The following is a 20503-nucleotide window of genomic DNA, read 5'->3' as shown; positions in this document are numbered from 1 at the left end:
AGAGAGAGACAATGACAGAGAGAGAGAGGGGGGACAGACGGACAGAGAGACAGACAAAGAAGGAGACAGAGAGAGATAATGAGACAGAGAGAGAGAGAGGGGGGACAGACGGACAGAGAGACAGACAAAGAAGGAGACAAAGAGAGAGACAATGAGATAGAGAGAGAGAGGGGGACAGGCAGACAGAGAGACAGACAAAGAGGGAGACAAAGAGAGAGAGACAATGAGATAGAGAGAGAGAAAGGGGATATACACATTAAATGTTCTGGTGTACATGTAAATATCATTAAGGAGTACAAGCATACCGTTATCAACAGTTTTACAGACTTTAGATGTACTTTATTAAATTCAGAAACTGATAATATATACTGGAATTTGTTATACATTAGTTTAATGTAACCACTATATTGTTATTTAAATACTTTAGAAGAGTGAAATTGATGACAGACATGATTACCCTGATAATTGTAGTCCTCAGTCACAGGATCTAAGGATGACGCTGTGTTAAAAAAATATACGAAACAACATCTCTATAAACGGAGAGAATGAGAGAGGGGAGAGATTTATTTTTCGATATTTTAATACTTTTTATTAGAAGAGTGATAATGATGACAGACATGATTACCCTGATAAGTGTAGTCCTCGGTTACAGGACGCTAATTATAATGCGTCCATCCGGTATGAGAGGATCTAAGGATAACGCTGTGTTTAAAAAAAAATATACGAAGCAACATCTCTATAAATGAACAGAGAATAAGAGAGAGAGAGAGAGAGAGAGAGAGAGAGAGAGAGAGAGAGAGAGAGAGAAGATGGAGAGAGATATTTGTTTTAAGGAGACTGGGTGATCAACAAAATCAGATTTACAATAAATTTTTTTTTATATGATTTGTTAAGTTATAAAATATTGTTAAGTAAAGAGAAGTCAAGTTTAGCTTTTAAGGTATCCCACTCCAAAATGTTCTAGTATCAATAATTTCTTGAGAAGTACATCAGTGAAATCTGTAGAAGAAGCATATTTAAAAAAATATACCGAGATAATGGAAGGTCAGTGTTCAATCCTCTAAGTAATGGCCAATTTAATTTGATCTTTTTGCACCTAAAATGCAAGTTCAGCCTGAATAGGATTTGTTGTCGGTATTTTTGATTAAGCAAACCTTTTTCTCCAAGCATTGTTTTTAATTATAAGCAATGATCACACTGAACAGAGGGATTACCAAAACGTTTGTACGAAGCTGCATAAATTGTTGTGTGTCCTTTTTGCACTTTAAATAGACAATTTCTATAATAATTACAGTTTGATTTTGAAATATATATAAATAGATATATGGCTTCAAAGGTAAAATTCTCGCAAAATTTGGCTTAAAAAAATCTGATATTTTCTATATATTTGCATGATTTTATGTTAAACCTGTATCAGTCTCTCAAAATTTCATTTTGTACGTGTCACACAGAACCTATAGAACATGTCACAAATTTATCAAATGTTAAAACTGGGAATAATGAATGAAATATTATAAAAAGAAAAGCATATTGAAAATTCATCAAATTGCTTGTTTCTGTTATTTTTGTCTAAAAAACCTTTTGCACGAAAAATAGTTCCCCTTAAATCTTGTTTGTGTCTTGAATTCAAATGGATTTTCTTTATGAATGTAATTATGAAATACTGATATTTCTTTGATGATGAAATAAATAAAGTCATATGTATTTTAAATATAATGATTATCTGCGCAATGAAATCAAAACGTGAGGACTGAGATACCTTAAATGTTATCATTTTCCTATATATGTTTCTACAAAGCTCTTCTTACAAACGAGGTCGGTTCAGTCTAAAAATGGCTATAGCCACCCAGCCCTCACAAAAGGTCCTGATTATAAGATGATAGTTTAAAGCAATATGAGCTGTATATTTTAGAATTTTATTTTGCTGCAAAAACCTGCTAGTAAGATAAGTCTACATATAATTTAAACTTTTTATGATAAATAAGTTTTGACAAAATCATTAATTTTTGTCAAGGGAGATATTTCTCTTCTAAGGAATATATAGCAAATCAATTTTTGTACAGGACGACAATAATTCAATTTTGCTCCAAATAAGGCTTCTTGACGACATTTTCCACAAAAATATGGCTAAAATTTTATTTTTGTCATTTTCGTAGAAAAGAACATTTTAGTAAAACAAAAATTCAACATGAAAAATGCAGCTCATATTGCTTTAATTGTACATGTTCGCAACCTAAAATGAAAGTTTGGTGCATGTACCCTGCTGTAAAGGTTGATAAATTGATTTATCTCCTGTATGACATTGCAGTCAACATGCTCATAAACAACTAACACATGTATATACAGTGATGTTACTCTTCATCAAACATCAAGGGGAGGTACAATATATGGAATATCACATTTTAACTTATATCTCTCGTGGGATCGAAAGATGGTATAAATATCGTTGAGTTGTCAGCGCAATCTGTTCATGGTTGAACATAAATAAATATACAAATGGTCTAAAAATGTGCAAACTATCCTGGATTCCAATATTTGATGACGCATATTGCTTCCCAGAAAAGGTCACCTGGCGTTTGTTTTTGCGTCCGTTTGTTTCATGTTGATGTATGTTCGTTTTATAGTTATGTCTATTGGTTTTACTTTTTGTGTTTGATTTGTATTTAGATATCTTTGGTTGATTTTATGGACATTTTTTTTGCAGAGAAGACTGTTGGTTTTGCACTTATGGTCATTGATAATGTTATTTTAGATTGCTGAATTTAGTTTATCAATGATTTTGTAAAAATTTGTTTTTTGTCCCTTCCGCTGCCCATATGTATGTTCCCTGCTGTAGATGTTGATAAATTGATTTATCTCCTGTATGACATTGCAGTCAACATGCTCATAAACAACCTACACATGCATATACATTGATGTTACTCTTCATCAGACATCAAGGGAAGGTAAAATATTTGAAATATCACATTTTAACTTATATCTCTCGTGGGATAAAAAAATGGTATAAATATCGTTGAGTTGTCAGCACAATATGTTCATGGTTGAACATAAATAAATAAACAAGGTTTCTGTCAAAGGGTCTAAAATTATATGTACTACATGTAGTAATCTAAACACTGTGCATTCATATTATTGATATATTTTAAGTAAAAAGTTGAACAGTCCATTAAAAGCAAGATTTCTTTATTGACAATTCAGTCTATTTGTATCCGGAAAAATTAGCATTTCTTACGGAAATTTAAAATGGAAAAATGTTATCCGTTCGGAAGTAATCGGGGCACCTCGTAAAGTTTTTTTTACCTAATCATTCTGGTAGTTTTTATGTCGTTAGCAATACAAACTCTCCGTACACTCTATGATTCGGGTTGTGTTTTGAAACCTAAAGTTGTAAAGGGGGCGTTTCAAAACAGGAAATATGGGTATTTAACCAAATATTAAGCAAGAAGTGGCGAAAGCAGAACAATAGGACAGAGTATAGTCAGCCGGCGTTCTTGATATATATAACTTCGTTCTGAGCATCACTGGGAAGTTATTCCCATCAAAATTAAAATCGTGCATTCAATTAGAAACTAATTGGCGCGTTTAGTTTCTTGAGCGGATCTAGCAAGGGGATGTGGCATGGATCTCCAGCCTCTCTGAAAAATTCAATTACTTAAATTTACATTGTAAAAATCCAGTCTAGAAAACATAAATATCTCTCAGCCCCCCCCCCCCCCCCCCCTCCGCGGAAAAATAAATGCCAAATCTTCATTCCTATGTATACTGTAATTAAGCCAAAAATGTTCTTGCAAATATAGTCACTCTTTCATCTTGTAGTAATTATTCAGTGGTATGTGCACGTCGGTTTTTAATTAATTTCACAATAAATACTGCTCAGAGAAAATTCAGTTCTTGTTTGCGGACATCATTTCACACCTCTTCAAATTTTAAAAGGTGTTAAAGTAATTCTGGTGCAGGTATTTCGTAGTTTATAGATAATAACATGGGTTACTCCCTCCTCTTTTGTTCCATACGCGCATCACATTTTGGCGCTCTTTATAAGTCCCCTACCAATGAAACCAGGGGGTTTGGGTGCTATAGTCTTTATCACTGTTTGTCAGTCATACGCAGAAGGATAAAACGTACGCTCAACTAGGACCTAGGGTCACCCGAAAATAGTTCTCCAATCTGGAACTCTTTTACAAGTAAAGATAAGAATGTAAATCTACTTTCTTTTGTATATCCATGAGACTACAGGTCACCTTACGTCCTAAAACAATGTCGTAATCATTTTGTTAATCAATACGGTAACAAAAGTTACCTAACATCTGCCTAGTGTCATTTTACAATATGGATATTTATCAGAAGTGATCCACTGTAGGGAGACCAGGGGTCACCTAATGTGTAATATCAATGGAGATATGTCATCCGATCATCTTATGTCATTTTACAAGATTAAGATTAACTAGAAGTCAGTCATTTTAGAGAGACTGTGGGTTAAATTAAGTGGAATGGCCGTATGAGACCAAAGTCACTTTAGGCCCTGAATATTGAAAAAAGGAAATAATTCTGGTAATAAATAGAGCAGGTGTCACTTTAAGAGAAATATTCATAATGAGCCCAAAGGTCATCTTAGGTCCTATGAAATGTATTAATCTATAGGGAAACCAGAGGTCACCTTCATAGATTTATAAGGATACAGATTCACTAAAAGTCATCCACTGTAGAGAAACCAGGGATCACTATAAATACGATATCAATAGAGGTCACCTTAGGTCCTGAATCAAGTGTAGTTATAATTTTGATAATTTTTAGGAAGACCAGAGGTCACCTTATGTCATTTTTGAAGATGGATATTCACCAAAAGTTAGGCACTGTAGGAGACTACCTTAACCTTAAGTGGAATTTCCATAAGGAGGCCCAAGGTCACCTTAAGTCCTTAATCAATAAAATGATAATTTTATCAATCTATATAGTGAGACTATAGGTTACCTGAAGTGAAATATCCAAAAGGAAAACAGAGGTCTGACCTTTATGCATTTTTGAAGATAGAGATTAATTCATCAGAAGCAACTGTAGGGAGACTAATGGTTACCTTACTTCGAACACCAATAAGGAGACCAGAGGTTACCTTAGGTAACCAATAAAATAATTTTGTTAATCTAAAGTGAACTATTCATAATGACACCAGAGGTCATCTTTGGTCCTAGATCACTGAAGTAATATTGTTGTGTTAATGTATAGGGAGACCAGAGGTTGTCATATTATGAGGGTTCGATGATCGTGGCCATTTTTATACTGTATTGATCTCCTTCATAAGAAAAATCTACATGAAGATATAGAAAAAAATATTCAACTTTTTAGGGTTAATATATCTATATGGAAATTTTCTTTACCAAATAAAGGTTTATAGCTTAAAACATAATTTCAAAAATTTAAGGTAGATCTGATGGTTATTGCATTGACCACCCATCTCTATATTTAAAAAAAAAAAAACAATGTGTTAAGGGGGCATGGTCACGATTTTGGAAAAACAATAATTTTCGATTTTAATATTTACAATGCTTCAGAAAGGTATTTTTAATAGGCAACCGAAATTGTAGTGTCATTTGTTGATCTATCAGCGAATTACAGAGCTTGAAATTATTCGCTATGTAAACCAAGCGTTTGTTAACATTTTTAACGTAGAAGTAAAAATTTCAGTTTTAAACCTAAAACGAATGTGTTAAATGTTAGGAACTGTTTGTTTATGCTTAGAATAAATAAAAAGATAGACAAATAAGCGGCAAACAGACTTTTTACTGGTATATTGAACCAATGTAAACAAAAACAGGGCATGGGTTTTGTTTACATGACAAAGAATTGTGAAAGAGGTTGACCAGAAATCAGTCGAAAATCCATAAGGAGACCAGGGGTTACCTTAGGTCCTAATTCAATGTAGTAAATATTCTGCTAAACTATAAAGTCAGTCATTTTTGAAGATAGAGATTCACTAGATTCAGACTCTGTTGGGAGACCAGGGGTCACCTTCAGAGAAACATCAGTAGGGAAAGCAGAGGTAAAATCAGCTCCTAAATTAAAAATTCAGTAATAAGTAATAATTTTGTTACAATTTATAGGGAGACCCGATCAAGAGGGGTCACCTTGAATTCATTTAATTCACCCACCATCCGGCTTAATTTGAAATTGCTCTCATTGACCAATCAGGATACTTGATTTAAATGTTACCGGGCTAATTTCCCAGAATTTCTTCTACGAGCTGCACTGATTACTAAAGGCCAAATAAAGGTTATAAAGTCAATTAGATGAATTTCGATGTACGTATGTTAACAAAGAGAAGATTAAGCAAAGCCGAAACGAGTAAATAAGTTTTCTGACGTAATGAAAATAGAATAATCTTTGCGAGTCGCTAAAGTGTCGCTCTGATAACACGAAGATCGAAATAAACAATAAAATCAAGCATAATTTTATAAAGTTTTTTCTTTCCCGAATTTGTTACCTAACAGCATAGCGGAATGGACAAGAAGGTTAAGTACGAAGCTGAAAGTCATGAGTTCGAATCCTACTGGGGCTTTTATAAGTTTTACCATTCCCCAAAAAATGAAATCATATTTCTTGATCAAATACTGTAAAATTTGAAATATTTAAAACGGTTATGGTATTTTGATTACAATGTTCTTATATCCACATTTTTATCAACAGGTGTCAAATACCACCTAAAAGTTATTACATGCAATGATATTTGAAAACTTCTCGGATTCACGATCGGGTTAATAGCGCTACGCTAGGTGTTTCTATTTACCCAAATGGACCAAAAATGACCAAATATGGACCAGAAGATGATAGAAAAAAAAAATTTAAATGGCATGCGTGAGGATACTCCATGGATAGTTAAAAATTCTTAAAAATGATAGTAGAATTTTAGAAAATATTCATCAGACCCTCCCCTTAAAAGACAAAATTATTCCTCGGAGACCCCCCCCCCCACTACCCCTGGAAGAAAATTTCTGAATCCACGCATGACGCATGTGCAGGAAGGGGACACGTTTTGCTTAATTATGCAATACTCTTAGAATGCTTGCTTTATTTCAAATATAGCATGCAGTGAAAATTGACATTGAAATTTGATTATTACAATAGTTTAATTAGATCAAAGATGGTTTACTAATTTTCAAATTATTTTGTTTAACAAATAAATGAAAAACGATTATACCAAATAAATGGGAATTGATTATTGAGGGCGAGTCAGTCCCTTAACGACGGGCAAAGACAAACAAAACAAAACTTACATATAGCATTATATATAGGTGAGACAACTCTAACTTCCAAATGTTGTCTCACCTTCATGTAGTCCGCAGCATGCATGTCAGGGCTGATACACTACTACCACTACAGCTATATCAGGGCGGATACACTACTACCACTACAGCTATATCAAGGCGGATACACTACTACCACAACAGCTATATCAAGGCTGATACTCTACTACCACTACAGCTATATCAGAGCTGATACACTACTACCACGACAGCTATATCAAGGCTGATACTCTACTACCACAACAGCTATATCAGGGCGGATACACTACTACCACGACAGCTATATCAAGGCTGATACACTATGCCCACAACAACTATATCAGGGCTAATACACTACTACCACAACAGTTATATATCAAGGCTGATACACTACTACCACAACAGCTATATCAGCCCTGATTTGGTTATTGTAATACTAGCGTATCAGCCCAAAACAGCTATATCAAGGCTGATACACTACTCCAACAACAGCTATATCAGGGCTGATACACTAGTACAACAACAACTATATCAGGGCTGCTACACTACTACCATAACAGCTATATCAGAGCTGATACACTACTATCACAACAGCTATATCAGGGCTGATACACTACTACCACAACAGCTATATCAGAGCTGATACACTACTACCACAACAGCTATATCAGCCCTGATATGGTTATTGTGGTACTAGTGTTTCAGCCCAAAACAGATTTATCAGGGCTGATACACTAATACCACAACAACTTTTTCAGGGCTGATACACTACTACCACAACAGTTATATCAGAGCTGATACACTACTAAGACAACATATATATCAAGGCTGATACACTACTACGACAACATCTATATCAAGGTTTATACACTGCTACCACTACAGCTATATCAGGGCTGATTCACTACTTCCACAACAGCTGTGTCAGGTCTGATACACTGCTACCAGAACAGCTATATCAGAATTGATACACTACTACCACAAGAGCTATATCAGGGCTGATACACTACTACCACAACAGATATATTAGGATTGATACACTACTACCACAACAGCTATATCAAGGCTGATACACTACTACCACATCAGCTGTGTCAGGTCTGATACACTACTACTACAACAGCTATATCAGGATTGATACACTACTACCACAACGGCTATATCAGGGCTGATACACTACTACCACAACGGCTATATCAGGGCTGATACACTACTACCACAACAGCTATATCAAGGCTGATACACTACTACCACAACAGCTATATCAAGACTGATACACTTCTACCACAACAGCTATATCAGGGCTGATACACTACTACCACAACAGCTATATCAAGGCTGATCCACTATTTCCAAAACAGCTATAACAGGGCTGATACACTACCACCACAACAGCTATATCTGGTCCGATACACTACTACTACAACAGCTATATCAGGATTGATACACTACTACCACAACAGCTATATCAGGGCTGATACACTACTCCAACAACGGCTGTATCAGGGCTGATACACTACTACCACAACAGCTATAGCAGGGCTGATACACTAGTACCACAATTAATGTTTTACTCGGTGGCTATTTATAGGAAGTTACGGGAATGTCATTGTTTAAATGGCACGATAAAGAACCCCCACAGATCAAGGTCATGAGTTAGAGGATTCTAGGTCTTTAAATGGTGGTCAGTCTAATTAGATTTAGAATTAGATCTTTGATCTGGTCCTAATAGAAGTGTACAAAAAAGAGAGAAGAAAAACAAAAACAAGAACGAACACACGAACACCCCCCCCCCCCCCCCTCAAACCAAATTCCAAATTTATTAAATGCACATTTCTCAATCGCTCGCTTGAAAATCAATTAAAACATTGAATTCTTATTTTTGATGTCGTCGGTCCTATGACACACCAAGCGGTTTTTATTACTTTATTTTGTGCACGTACCGAATATACTGATCAATGACATTCTGAGTCTGACTTCAGTTCAACAAGTGCCCACTGTGCAATGTCTTTGCTGTTGAAATATAATTTCCGGTGTCAGTCAGACCTAATGTGGGGATCAGACATCCTGTTAATTATATTGAGCTCTAAACTGACGAAATTTTAAAACAAGTCACTAAAAAGAAATACATCGACTTTCTACTAGGCAAAAATGTTTAATTGACTAGAAGTAGCCGTTGAAAAGCGCTGTTTAGATTAAGAATATATTGAAATTGTTAATTATACAAACACTGTAAAGGCAATTTGACATAAATTAAAATTCAGGCCTGTTACTGCAAAAATGTTTAAATGTTATGTTCGAACAAATTGATAACTGAAATAAAGATTAACTTAATTAAATTCAAGTAATACATTCGGGGCCGAAATGACTCGGGAACGAAATTGTTTGATGCCGACTAAAACGACGAAACGTCATCAGGCCGGTTCGATTTGCACCTCCTAGAAGAGGAAAATGTCATCTTTCAACTTCCGGTTTCTCTTGCTAAATCGAACAGTGATCTTCTGATTCAATATGGCGTCGAAACGATGTTTAGTTAGCGCTGCAATAATTATAATGACTGAGGATGAAGACTTTGACTTGCCAGATGAAGAATTTTCATTTGTTACACTATTTGCAGCTTGCAGTGATATGTAAGGGACTTAGTAATTTTATATGCTTTTTATTCACACATTATAGCGATTGCTAATGCTTTCATGTGTAGTCTACATTTAAAAAATACAAGGAATAAGATAACATACACAATATTATGAATCACCTTATCTTTATCTGATTTGAATTATAAATAATTCAGGCACGTACATCGTTTTTGAAAGTCGGGGGGGGGGCATCGTCATCCAAAAATCTTAAATCCTAATCCGAGGGGGGGGGGGGGCAAGTTTACCTATAACTTAAATTTCACTGATTTCCCCTGATGCTACATGCCTGTACTTCTATGTCATAAATTTATGAAGGCTTGTCATCATAGCACCTAATGTTAAATTACATTTCTGCTAATTCCTACAAAAATTATTTGAAGATATTCAACAATCTATCAATATGCAAGAATTTATTAAAATTTAATTAATTAATAACTTTGTTTTCAGACAGGAGCAAAGAAAACGATATAAAGTGGAACGCTTTGTGCAAGATGTTGTTTCAAGATATTCCTTAGACACATTCAAGACCTTCTTTCGTGTTTCAAAAACTACATTTGAAGCTATATTGGAAAATATTCAGCATATTCCAGAACTACTACTAAGAGAACCAGCTGCTGGACGACCTCAAATTTCACATGAAAAAGATTTACTGATGATGCTGTGGTACATAGGATCACAAGAAACAATTCGGTCAATTGCAGATCGATTTAATGTATCTGAATCGACATTCCATTCCCACAACAGAAGGTTGTTAGATGTTTTCCAAAAATACTTTCTTCAAAAATTTGTGATTTGGCCAAATGATGTGCAGACTGTAAACAATGAATTTGAGATAAAAAAGAACTTCCCTGGTGTGATTGGAGCAATCGACTCTACACATATACGCATAAAACCCCCTAGTGGACATTCAAATGATTATTTTAATAGGAAAAAATTTCACTCTGTCATTCTTCAAGCAGTGTGCAGAGGAGATAAAAGATTTACAGACATTTTCTGTGGATGGCCAGGACGAGTGCATGATGCTCGTGTTTTTCAAAATTCTTCATTGAGGCAAAGAGGCCCAATTCTTTGTGGTCAGTGCCATTTGTTAGGTGATGGGGCATATCCGTGCAAGCGGTGGCTGATTACTCCATACAGAAATAGAGGAAACCTTACTAGGGATCAAATTAAGTTCAACCAGATTTTATCAAGTACCAGAGTAATCATAGAAAATTCATTCGGAATATTGAAAGGCAGATTTCGGCGTCTCCAATTTGTTGAAATGAATGACATTTCTTATGTTGTCAAGGCTATTATAACAGCTTGCATCCTACATAACATTTGTATCCTGAACCAAGACGAACTTGATGAGCATTTTGACAATGACCCTCAGCAGGTTCCTTTAATTATTCCAATGTTTGAAAATGATGCAGAAGGACAGTTAAAGAGACAATTACTTACACGACAGTTGGCTATCACCTAAAATCTGCATGTACCGGTACTTAAACATTAACCATATATATGTCAAAGAAATCAGTTTGGCAATGAAAATTTGGTATAGAAACGTTGTGTTAGAAATTTTTTCTGAATCATTTTCACACATTGGATGAATTAATGGAACAAACCGAAGTGTATTCTTCTTTTAAAATAAAGCAATGCATATCTTATTCATGTAAAAAACTGTTTTATTATATAAAAAACATATAATAAATGTATTATTCAAAACAATCATCTTCTTGATGCTTATAAACATAAATATATTTTTTAAAAACCACCTGAGATCAATATTATGGAAAAACAAATCACATATTGGCTTAATTAGCATTTAAAAAATAAAGAATATCGCTTGAATCTCGCATACATATTCACATACAGCGACTGAAAAAGCCCACTAAAGGGCATGTTAAATCACACTTCAACTTCCACAGACAATTTTTAACAATCATTTAGGGCAACAGAGAGTAAAACATTCTGTCATATACAAGATATCGCTTTGGAACAAAATCAAGAATTTCATGCCCAAAACTGCACCTTACAGCATTTTCATTTAGAACTTTTGCCCACTTTTCATAATCTCCAGAAGGAGTCACACTGATGGCCTTAATACACTTTAGATTTTTCATCAAAACCTGAAAAGTTTCTGGCCTGATCTCTGCAGAGTTACGAATTTGTAAATACTTCAGTGTTCCCCCCATCTCCTTAGATAATGACAACAGACCATCATCACTCAAGTTTGGCAAACTGCTAATGAAGAGTTTCTCCATAGATCTGCACTTAGATAAATTTTTAACAATGTTTTCATTGCAAATATTTTCGTTTTTGGAACCCCTGATATCCAAACATTTCAAATTTTTGAAACTACCCAAAAAATCACAATCTTGCAGAAGTGTTGCATCAATGGTAAGGTTAACACAATTTTCAAAAAGTTTCAAAAATTCTACAGTGAATATATCTTTCATTCCTTCATTGAAAAAATTCAAGTCAGTTATTGAATTCCATACAAGGCCACTCTTAAAAAGACAATTCATGGAACTGCAAACTTTAGATACAGAATGGTACAACTCTGGAATTGGAATGTATGTCAATATTTTGCATATTATTTCTGGAGGCAAGTGGCATAAATATGCATATCCTGTAAAAGAAAATAGTAAACACATCAAATTGTTGCACCCAACGTAGCAGTTCTATAAATTACAGATAATTTTCAAATCTTGAAATGGAAAGTCAGTTACCGGTGAATAACTAAATATCAATTAAAAAATACAACAAGTTTGGAAAATCAATATGAAATACCATATTTGAAAACAGCATGATGGAAAAAGACCATATAAAGCAGAAACAAATCAAAACATTACATCAAAATTCATAGACCTACATTTCAATGCTTAACAGCGATTTGAAGACATGAATATTTTAATCTTTCATAGTCTTAAAAACTGAGAGGAAACCACTAAATATTTTCATTTTCTCCTCATGCATTTTCTCAATTTTTTTCATATTTTCTTCATTTTTTTTATTTTGATTTTCAACATAATCTTCCAAAAAATGGATAACTTGAGAAGAATTAGATCTGGAAGAAATTTTCCTTTTCTTTTTGGGCTGGGGATCTGTGATACCTGCTGGCTCACCAGAACTTGAGCTTGTGCAGGGCTCATCTTGAGTGAAACTTCCACTATCTGAGCTTGAGGATAAAGATGAAACCACAAACTTTGGATTTATATCATGTCGATCACTGAAGATATCCTGGAATTCCTCTTCATACAGAAATTCTTTCCTTTCATTCCCTGACTTAGCCTGGTCGGTTTGATGCCTCTTGTACGCACTAAGTTGTGTTTTCCATCTGCCTTCAACTTGGGCCACAGTGAACTCAGTTTTAAAACATTTGTTTCACTCTTCTGTGATTTCTAGCCACAGTGCTTTTTTCTTGTGAGTGGGTGATAAGAACTTTTCTTTTCTCTCCTTGTAGGCAGAAATTAAAAAGATAGTTTGTTCATATGTAAAAATGCCTGATGGTGTAGGCTTCGGTGAATTCTCTGGGGTCTGTGGAACAGTTGGAATGTCTACAAAAATGACAAGAGAAAAATCAGTTAAAAAACTGAAAACAGATTTGTTACAGAGATTTATAATGGGAAATGTTGACACCTTTTCTCCATTTGGAAGTTTAACTCGGACTACCTTGCACAATTTTTCAATGATATACGATCAGGGTATTTTTATCTCTTTTGCAATTCAAAATCCCTGTAGACCTTTAATTTGTACATGTAGCTGTGTATTGAAATCTGACAAGGTAGAGGGGGCATTTAAAGGGAAAATCTTTGGATTTTTCATGCTATTGAATGAACATCATTTGAATCCCAAGGTATTATTTATAAATAAAATATTAAATAAAATTAAAATTAAAGAATTTTGATATAGAATAATTTTAGAAAATGTGTGGCAAAAATATCTTGAGACAAACTTTAGGATAGTATGCCTTTTTATGAACATAAGTAGAAATAATGTCTGAAAAAATACCTGGCAATTCTTCACATTCTGCTTCACTATCTTTCTCCATAGCTGCTTGTATGATGAGTTGTTTAGCCAACTGATTTAAATCAGGATCTGTTATAAAAATATATATTCTATATAACAAATGAATGCAAATTAACTTTACAAAAAAATAAATATTAAATTATTATTTAATTTGTAGAATTAGTTCTAAGTGTGAGAATTGTTTCTTAACGTTACATCTATAATAGATCAGGCACGTAGCATCAGGCCCCCCCCCCCCCCCCCCCCCCCCGAGTAGGAATTTGAAGATTTTGGGAAACTTAAAAAAATTCCCTTTTTTTTCCTTTTGCTTGTCATGATTTTTTGGATGAGTCTGCCCCCCCCCCACTTTCAAAAACGATGCTACGTGCCTGTAGATACAAGTATTATAGGTATAAGGTATTATAATAAACATGCATGTGTAATGTTTAAAAATGTGTTCACGTTAATTGTATGCTAAAGAATAAAAACCTGATGAGGTAAAGTGCCCAAACAACTCTGGCGATACTTGGACAGATACAAGTTTTCCGTTCCCCAAAGTAACGTTGACATTCGTGAATCTATAAAAAATAAAATCATTAAATCAAATGCATTAACATAGCAATAATTTAAACGATACACGCATTCGCTGTACTTTCCACTCATGCCATAACTTGAAACCCTTTTTATAAACCACGTTAACTGGTTAACTGCTACCTTAAAATACTTTATTAATCTGTTAATTATCTTTTTGACATTACTAATGCATATTTTATACATATTGTTGATAATTTTATCCGATTAACTACTACTAATAATAAACATTTTTGAAAATCTTTCCATAATTTTACTTACCCGCCATCATCCGCCATATTGTTTTCCAGTCTCTTCTGCTCGCGGGATGGAAGAGGCAGAAGATCTACCGGAAGTAGTTTTAGATAAAACGAACACGTTTTCTTAAAGCGGAAGACTCTTCTTCGGTATTTAGAAGAGCAAATCGAACCGGCCTATCGTGACCTGTGAACAGACGATAGTCTGTCGGATAGAAAGAATCTGAGGGATGTTCATTTGGATGGTGAATTGTTCATCGTGTAAGAAATGAAATGCTGTAAGATTGTACAGTGTTACAAATTCTACTTAATGTACACTGCTGTGTATTTTTCTAATTTATTATGCCACTGTCTGAGTGTCCAAAGAACGGGTTGTCTCGAATTTCCTCTAAATAAAATAGAGTCAGTTTTATGGTGCTACCGTTGTGGCAAGCTCAGCACGAAATACACATACCTTGCATCATTGTCAACTTAGTGATATTTTGACAGAAGAGAGAGGGAGAGAGAGAACACATGTTAAGCAGAAAAATAATGAGAGAGGGACCCGTACCAAACATTCTAACAAATGCTCATGAGCAGCTCATGAGAAGCACATGAGAATCTAGTAAGAAATGTATGCAAATTAGGTAGGAATTCATTTTGCTCGTGTGCAGATTGTTAGTCTCTGTTAGGGAGGAAAATACTAACCAAAATGCACATGTGCAAAAATTTGCTCACCTGATTGCTCATGAGCAAAATTCTATTCGAATTGCTCACGTAAGCAACAGGCTATACAGATACATTTTCGGTAGATTTTTTTTCTAAGTTCAACTTTCTCACGTGAGCAAGATGTTAGGAAATTGGACTTAGTCAGTATATGCAGTATCAAAGTTAAATCAAAATGAAAAAAAAAAAATTACGTCCTTTTTCCTCACGTAAGCAATTGCAAAATTTTGTTAAGTACATTTTGACACCCCCTCCCCCACCCCATTTTTTTTCGTGAACACCAAACTGTCAGGTTTTTTTTTTGGGGTAACGGTATATTCTTTTTTTCCTAAATTCAATTATCACTCAACTTACTATTTAGATATGAGAATCTGACAAAACCGCTTGATATTGTGATTTTTCGTAAACTGTTTGTTTCTACTTTTACTTTTGTTTTAATGTAAAGTTACCCGCTAGTCTGGTTCTCGCTCCCGCCCAAAACAAAGTAAATATCGCAGTGGCGGGGGAACCAGTCTAAGCTACGCGCGCGCTCATTGGTCGATTAAATGCCAGCCGCCAATTTTCATATTCGATTCCGCCATGTTGTCTACCATCACAGATGACGGTGAAATGAATTAAAAAGGGAATTATCTGATTCTGTACAGTACTACCGGTTGATAAGGTTAAAAACTACGTTGTCAATGGGGTAATCGTCAATGGAGTGTTTTAGTGTGTAAAATCCACGGCGTACGGCTGAACAGAGGAAGAATCTGAATGAATGAATCGAGTGCCAACACCCCCTGCATCTTCTGTATGAGTACTTCAAGTAAGTTGAGCATTAACTTGTTAAAATATATTCTTTGAATCACTTGAATGGCAGTTAAACGTGTTTGTAATTAGAATGAATATGAAACGAAATACTGTGATCTTAGCATCTACCTTTAAAACGGGGTTGAACAATTTACAACTGACCATCGGGCAAATACCGGTGTATCGAATGTAATAAAACACACGTTATTTTTTCTTTGACATTTTACTTGACAATAATTTTTGAACAAATAATTCTAACTACATTTTTTTTTATTATTAAGACTGATTAACGATTTTATGACACAAAGAAAAGAGTTCATGTTCTTCTTGTGTAGAATCTGATAATATTAATAGTTGCAGTATTATATAATGATTTTCTTAAAAACTGCTTGAAATATGAAAACTTTTATCAATTTCACTGATATCAAATTTATTTATCTTTCAAATAGGCCTGTCCTGAGTTGCACAGACCTGAAGAAAACCATGAAAAGCTCGCTGATTTTATGAATGATGCAACAAAAAAAGTGAAGACGTAATTTAAGTAATGGAGAAGTTATACATGCTGAAGTCTGGTTGTGTCAATTTGGATATTATTGTGATGTTCTGGTAGTCAGCTGTTTGTGTGGTTGTTTATGTGTGAAATCAGAGAGCATGTGAGACACGAGACTGCACTGTCAAAAAAAGGACATTTGGAATGTTGGAGACCAATGCTTCGATCGATTGTAATGCAGCCAGTGTTCGTGCAGCACTTATGAACTACTTTGTATGGTTAAATTGAACTTTGCCTACTGTGAACTGTGATTTTTTTTCCAAGTCCGTCTGTGTGCTACATTGCTTTGTGTGATCAAACTGCAATAAAAGTTTCAACATGCCAGCATTTATTATTGGTAAACTTTCTAAAGATTTATGTAAATGTAATGTTAAACAATGTATGAAATTGTATTTTTAAAATGACTGATGTAAATATATATTGATGATTTTAATTTCAATTTTTGTCCATTGTCTTTGAAGTGAGCAACTGTTGCACATGAGCCTCATGAGTCTCATAAGCCTCATGAGCCTCATGTGAGCAAAACTCTTAGTGAGCAGATCTATTCCTCACGTGAGCAAAAAATGCTTGTGTGCAGAAATTTTCTCACGTGAGCATTTTACCTAATTTGCATGTTAAATTGCACATAAGACTCACATGAGCAGCTCACGTGAGGAAATCTTGTTAGTCCTCATGTGAGCTGCTCATGAGCAATTTGTGAGAATGTTTTGGTATGGGGAGTAGGCAAGGCTTTCTATGCGAAGTACATGTATCTCTCTCTCTCTCTCTCTCTCTCTCTCTCTCTCTGACATGTACTTCTGAAAGTCTTGAATTTCCTCTTTACAAAGTTTACCTCAATGAACTTTTTCATAATATATTTTAATATAATATATTTTACAGGCAGACGTTGATGACGATGGAGAAAGATCTAAAGCAAATATCTTCTTGAGGAAATATCTGACGTGGAATCATACATGGGACCCACAAGTTTCTATTGCGAAGCTTAAAGGAAAAATGGGTTATCATCAACGACATGAAAGTCCTGTCTTTATGACATCATTGATATCTGCTTTCTTAATGAAAATGGGTCACGTAAAGGACTAAGTGCGGTTTTATGCAATTTTTGCCCCCAAAAATCAAAGTTTTAGAAAGAGCTTTAAAATAAGGTGAAAGATAGTTAAAATCATATTGGAAATAAATGTGTAAAAGGTTATCACCACAGTGACGTCATAATGTAGAAATGACGTCATTAAAATTGCATTATTTTGATAAATTGATGTTTTGTAGCAAAATATGGGTGTTTTCCTTTGGCCTGCATGTTCCTACAAAGGAAGTAAGGTAAGAGAGATCGGGGTGTTGGTAATATGGGAAGGCAAACCTGAGTAAAGTACAGCATCACTGTCAAACTGTCGAATGACAGTCTAAGTTATATAATTCTAGTTCTAAATGAAAAAAAATTACACAATTTACTTATAAATACATGCACAAATATACTGTTGTACTGGAAAACATTGTTTTAATTCATTAAAAGATAAATTCTCCAAATAGTAATTAACAATTAGATTTATATACCCTGTGGACCTATATTTATAAACTGTTGATAACTGGAAAATTGCATGGTTGTAAAATTCCATTTTTAAGCATCTCCTGATTGAATACTATGTTTAGGCCTAATGTAAAATTTATGTTTCACATGTGCTTTGATCTGATAATTGGAATATATCTGAAAACAAATCATTTGTAGTTTTTAGCTCACCTGAGCTGAAATCTCAAGTGAGCTATTTTGATCACATTTCGTCTGCTGTCCGTGTGTCCGTAAACTTTTCACATTTTCAACATCTTCTCAAGAACTACTAGGCCAATTTCAACCAAACTTGGCCAATTCATCCTTAGGCAAAGGGGATTCAAAGTTGTGAAAATTAAGGGTCACACCCGTTTTCAAGGGGAGATTATTAGAAATTAATGAAAAATTTCGAGAAATTTTCAAAAATCTTCTTCTCAAGAACCAGAAAGCCAGGAAAGCTGAAACTTGTGTGGAAGTATCCTCAGGTAGTGTAGATTCAAAGTTGTGAAATTCATGACCCCCGGGGGTAGGGTGGGGCCACAATGGGGGGTGGAAGTTTTACATAGGAATATATAGAGTAAATCTTTAAAAATCTTCTTCTCAGAAACGAAGCATCCTCAGGTAGTGTAGATTCAAAGTTGTGAAATTCATGATCCCCGGGGTAGGGTGAGACCACATGGGGGGGGGGGGGTGTTAAAGTTTTACATAGGAATATATAGAGTAAATCTTTAAAAATCTTCTTCTCAGAAACTAATCAGCCAGGAAAGCTGAAACTTGTGTGGAAGAATCCTCAGGCAGTGTAGATTCAAAGTTGTGAAAATCATGATCCCTGGGGGTAGGGTAGGGCACAATGGGGTGTTAAAGTTTTACATAGGAATATATAGAGTAAATATTTAAAAATCTTCTCCTCAGAAACTATTCAGCCAGGAAAGCTTAAACTTGTGTGGAAGTATCCTCAGGCAGTTTAGATTCAAAGTTGTGAAAATCATGATCCCTGGGGGTAGGGTAGGGCACAATGGGGTGTTAAAGTTTTACATAGGAATATATAGAGTAAATATTTAAAAATCTTCTCCTCAGAAACTATTCAGCCAGGAAAGCTTAAACTTGTGTGGAAGTATCCTCAGGCAGTGTAGATTCAAAGTTGTGAAAATCATGATCCCTGGGGGTAGGGTAGGGCACAATGGGGTGTTAAAGTTTTACATAGGAATATATAGAGTAAATATTTTAAAATCTTCTTCTCAGAAACTATTCAGCCAGGAAAGCTGAAATTTGTGTGGAAGTATCTTCAGGTAGTGTAGATTCAAAGTTGTGAAAATAATGATCCCTGTGGGTAGGGTGAGGCCACATTTGGGGGGGGGGGTTAAAGTTTTACATAGGAATATATAAAGTAAAACTTTAAGAATCTTCTTCTCAGAAACTAATCAGCAAGATGATTCTTTATAACTGTTAAGACTTTGGCTCCAGGACAATTCTTTGGCCTCACAAGAAGGTTCAGAGTTTGATGTAGCTAAATATCCCATGTATAAACAATTGTAAAGGATCTTTTTGAGAACTGCAATACTCAACATGTGGTATGACTATAAAATTGAAGCAGGCAGCTATTTTTTCATTAGAATCTTTTTGTATTACTGTATTGAGTTATTGCCCTTGATTTATTGATTCTTGATTATTTTAATTAATGCATCCACTGTTATCCAATTATTGTGATGATTATTTTTATACAATAATAAATATTCAATGTATGTAAGGCCTTACAAAAAGAAATGTTTGTTTCCGCTTTCATGCTAAAAAAAAAAAGTAGGGTCGGTTGGTCGGTCGGAATTTTTTTTATTTTTTCAAATATCTTTTTTCCCTTTAATATTGCAGTATCCATACATGCCGGTTAGATACTGACACTGCTGAATAATATAAAATGAGAAATACTTTTAACATCATTCCTTACTATTAAGCTGGTCTTAAGAAATCACAAAAATTATATTATATTTAAGATACTTTCTCTGCCAACGATGAGAGCATTATTGCTAGGGCTCTCGAGCGCTAGCAACTACGTTAGTCTTTTTCACTGGAATACGCATGCTTGACTCCATAGTAGGGGATTCTGGGAATACTGTTCTACTGTAGATAAACTGTACCATTTGAATTCCGTTTTATCATCTTCCCATGATGTTTTTTGTTTAATTAAAAAT

The 20503-nt window shown here is 34.6% G+C and overlaps 3 protein-coding genes and 1 long non-coding RNA gene across 5 annotated transcripts in view; 3 read left to right on the top strand and 1 right to left on the bottom strand.

The window, feature by feature from the left end:
- LOC105330472 (uncharacterized) overlaps positions 1–20503 on the top strand; it is a 320443-nt gene that overhangs the window by 99641 nt on the left and 200299 nt on the right. The window lies entirely within an intron of this gene.
- On the top strand, positions 9102–11703 carry LOC117684759 (uncharacterized). Its single transcript, XM_034458189.2, has 2 exons — positions 9102–9907; positions 10361–11703. Exons 1-2 carry the CDS (start codon positions 9789–9791, stop codon positions 11373–11375), a joined length of 1134 nt encoding a protein of 377 aa, XP_034314080.2. The 5' UTR covers positions 9102–9788; the 3' UTR covers positions 11376–11703.
- LOC117686987 (uncharacterized) lies at positions 11993–14910 on the bottom strand. Its single transcript, XM_034462990.2, has 4 exons — positions 14756–14910; positions 14393–14481; positions 13907–13993; positions 11993–13452 (listed from the first exon to the last, which is right to left on the bottom strand). The coding sequence occupies exons 1-4, from the start codon at positions 14770–14772 to the stop codon at positions 13280–13282; spliced, it is 366 nt and encodes a 121-aa protein (XP_034318881.2). The 5' UTR covers positions 14773–14910; the 3' UTR covers positions 11993–13279.
- Positions 15277–17213, top strand: LOC109619032 (uncharacterized). The gene is made up of 2 exons (XR_010710224.1): positions 15277–16240; positions 16674–17213. It is a non-coding gene; the product is annotated as an uncharacterized lncRNA (long non-coding RNA).

This window comes from Magallana gigas, chromosome 10 (assembly GCF_963853765.1).
Source record: "Magallana gigas chromosome 10, xbMagGiga1.1, whole genome shotgun sequence".
NCBI lineage: Eukaryota > Metazoa > Mollusca > Bivalvia > Ostreida > Ostreidae > Magallana > Magallana gigas.
This window is presented reverse-complemented; position numbering and strand designations above follow the sequence as displayed.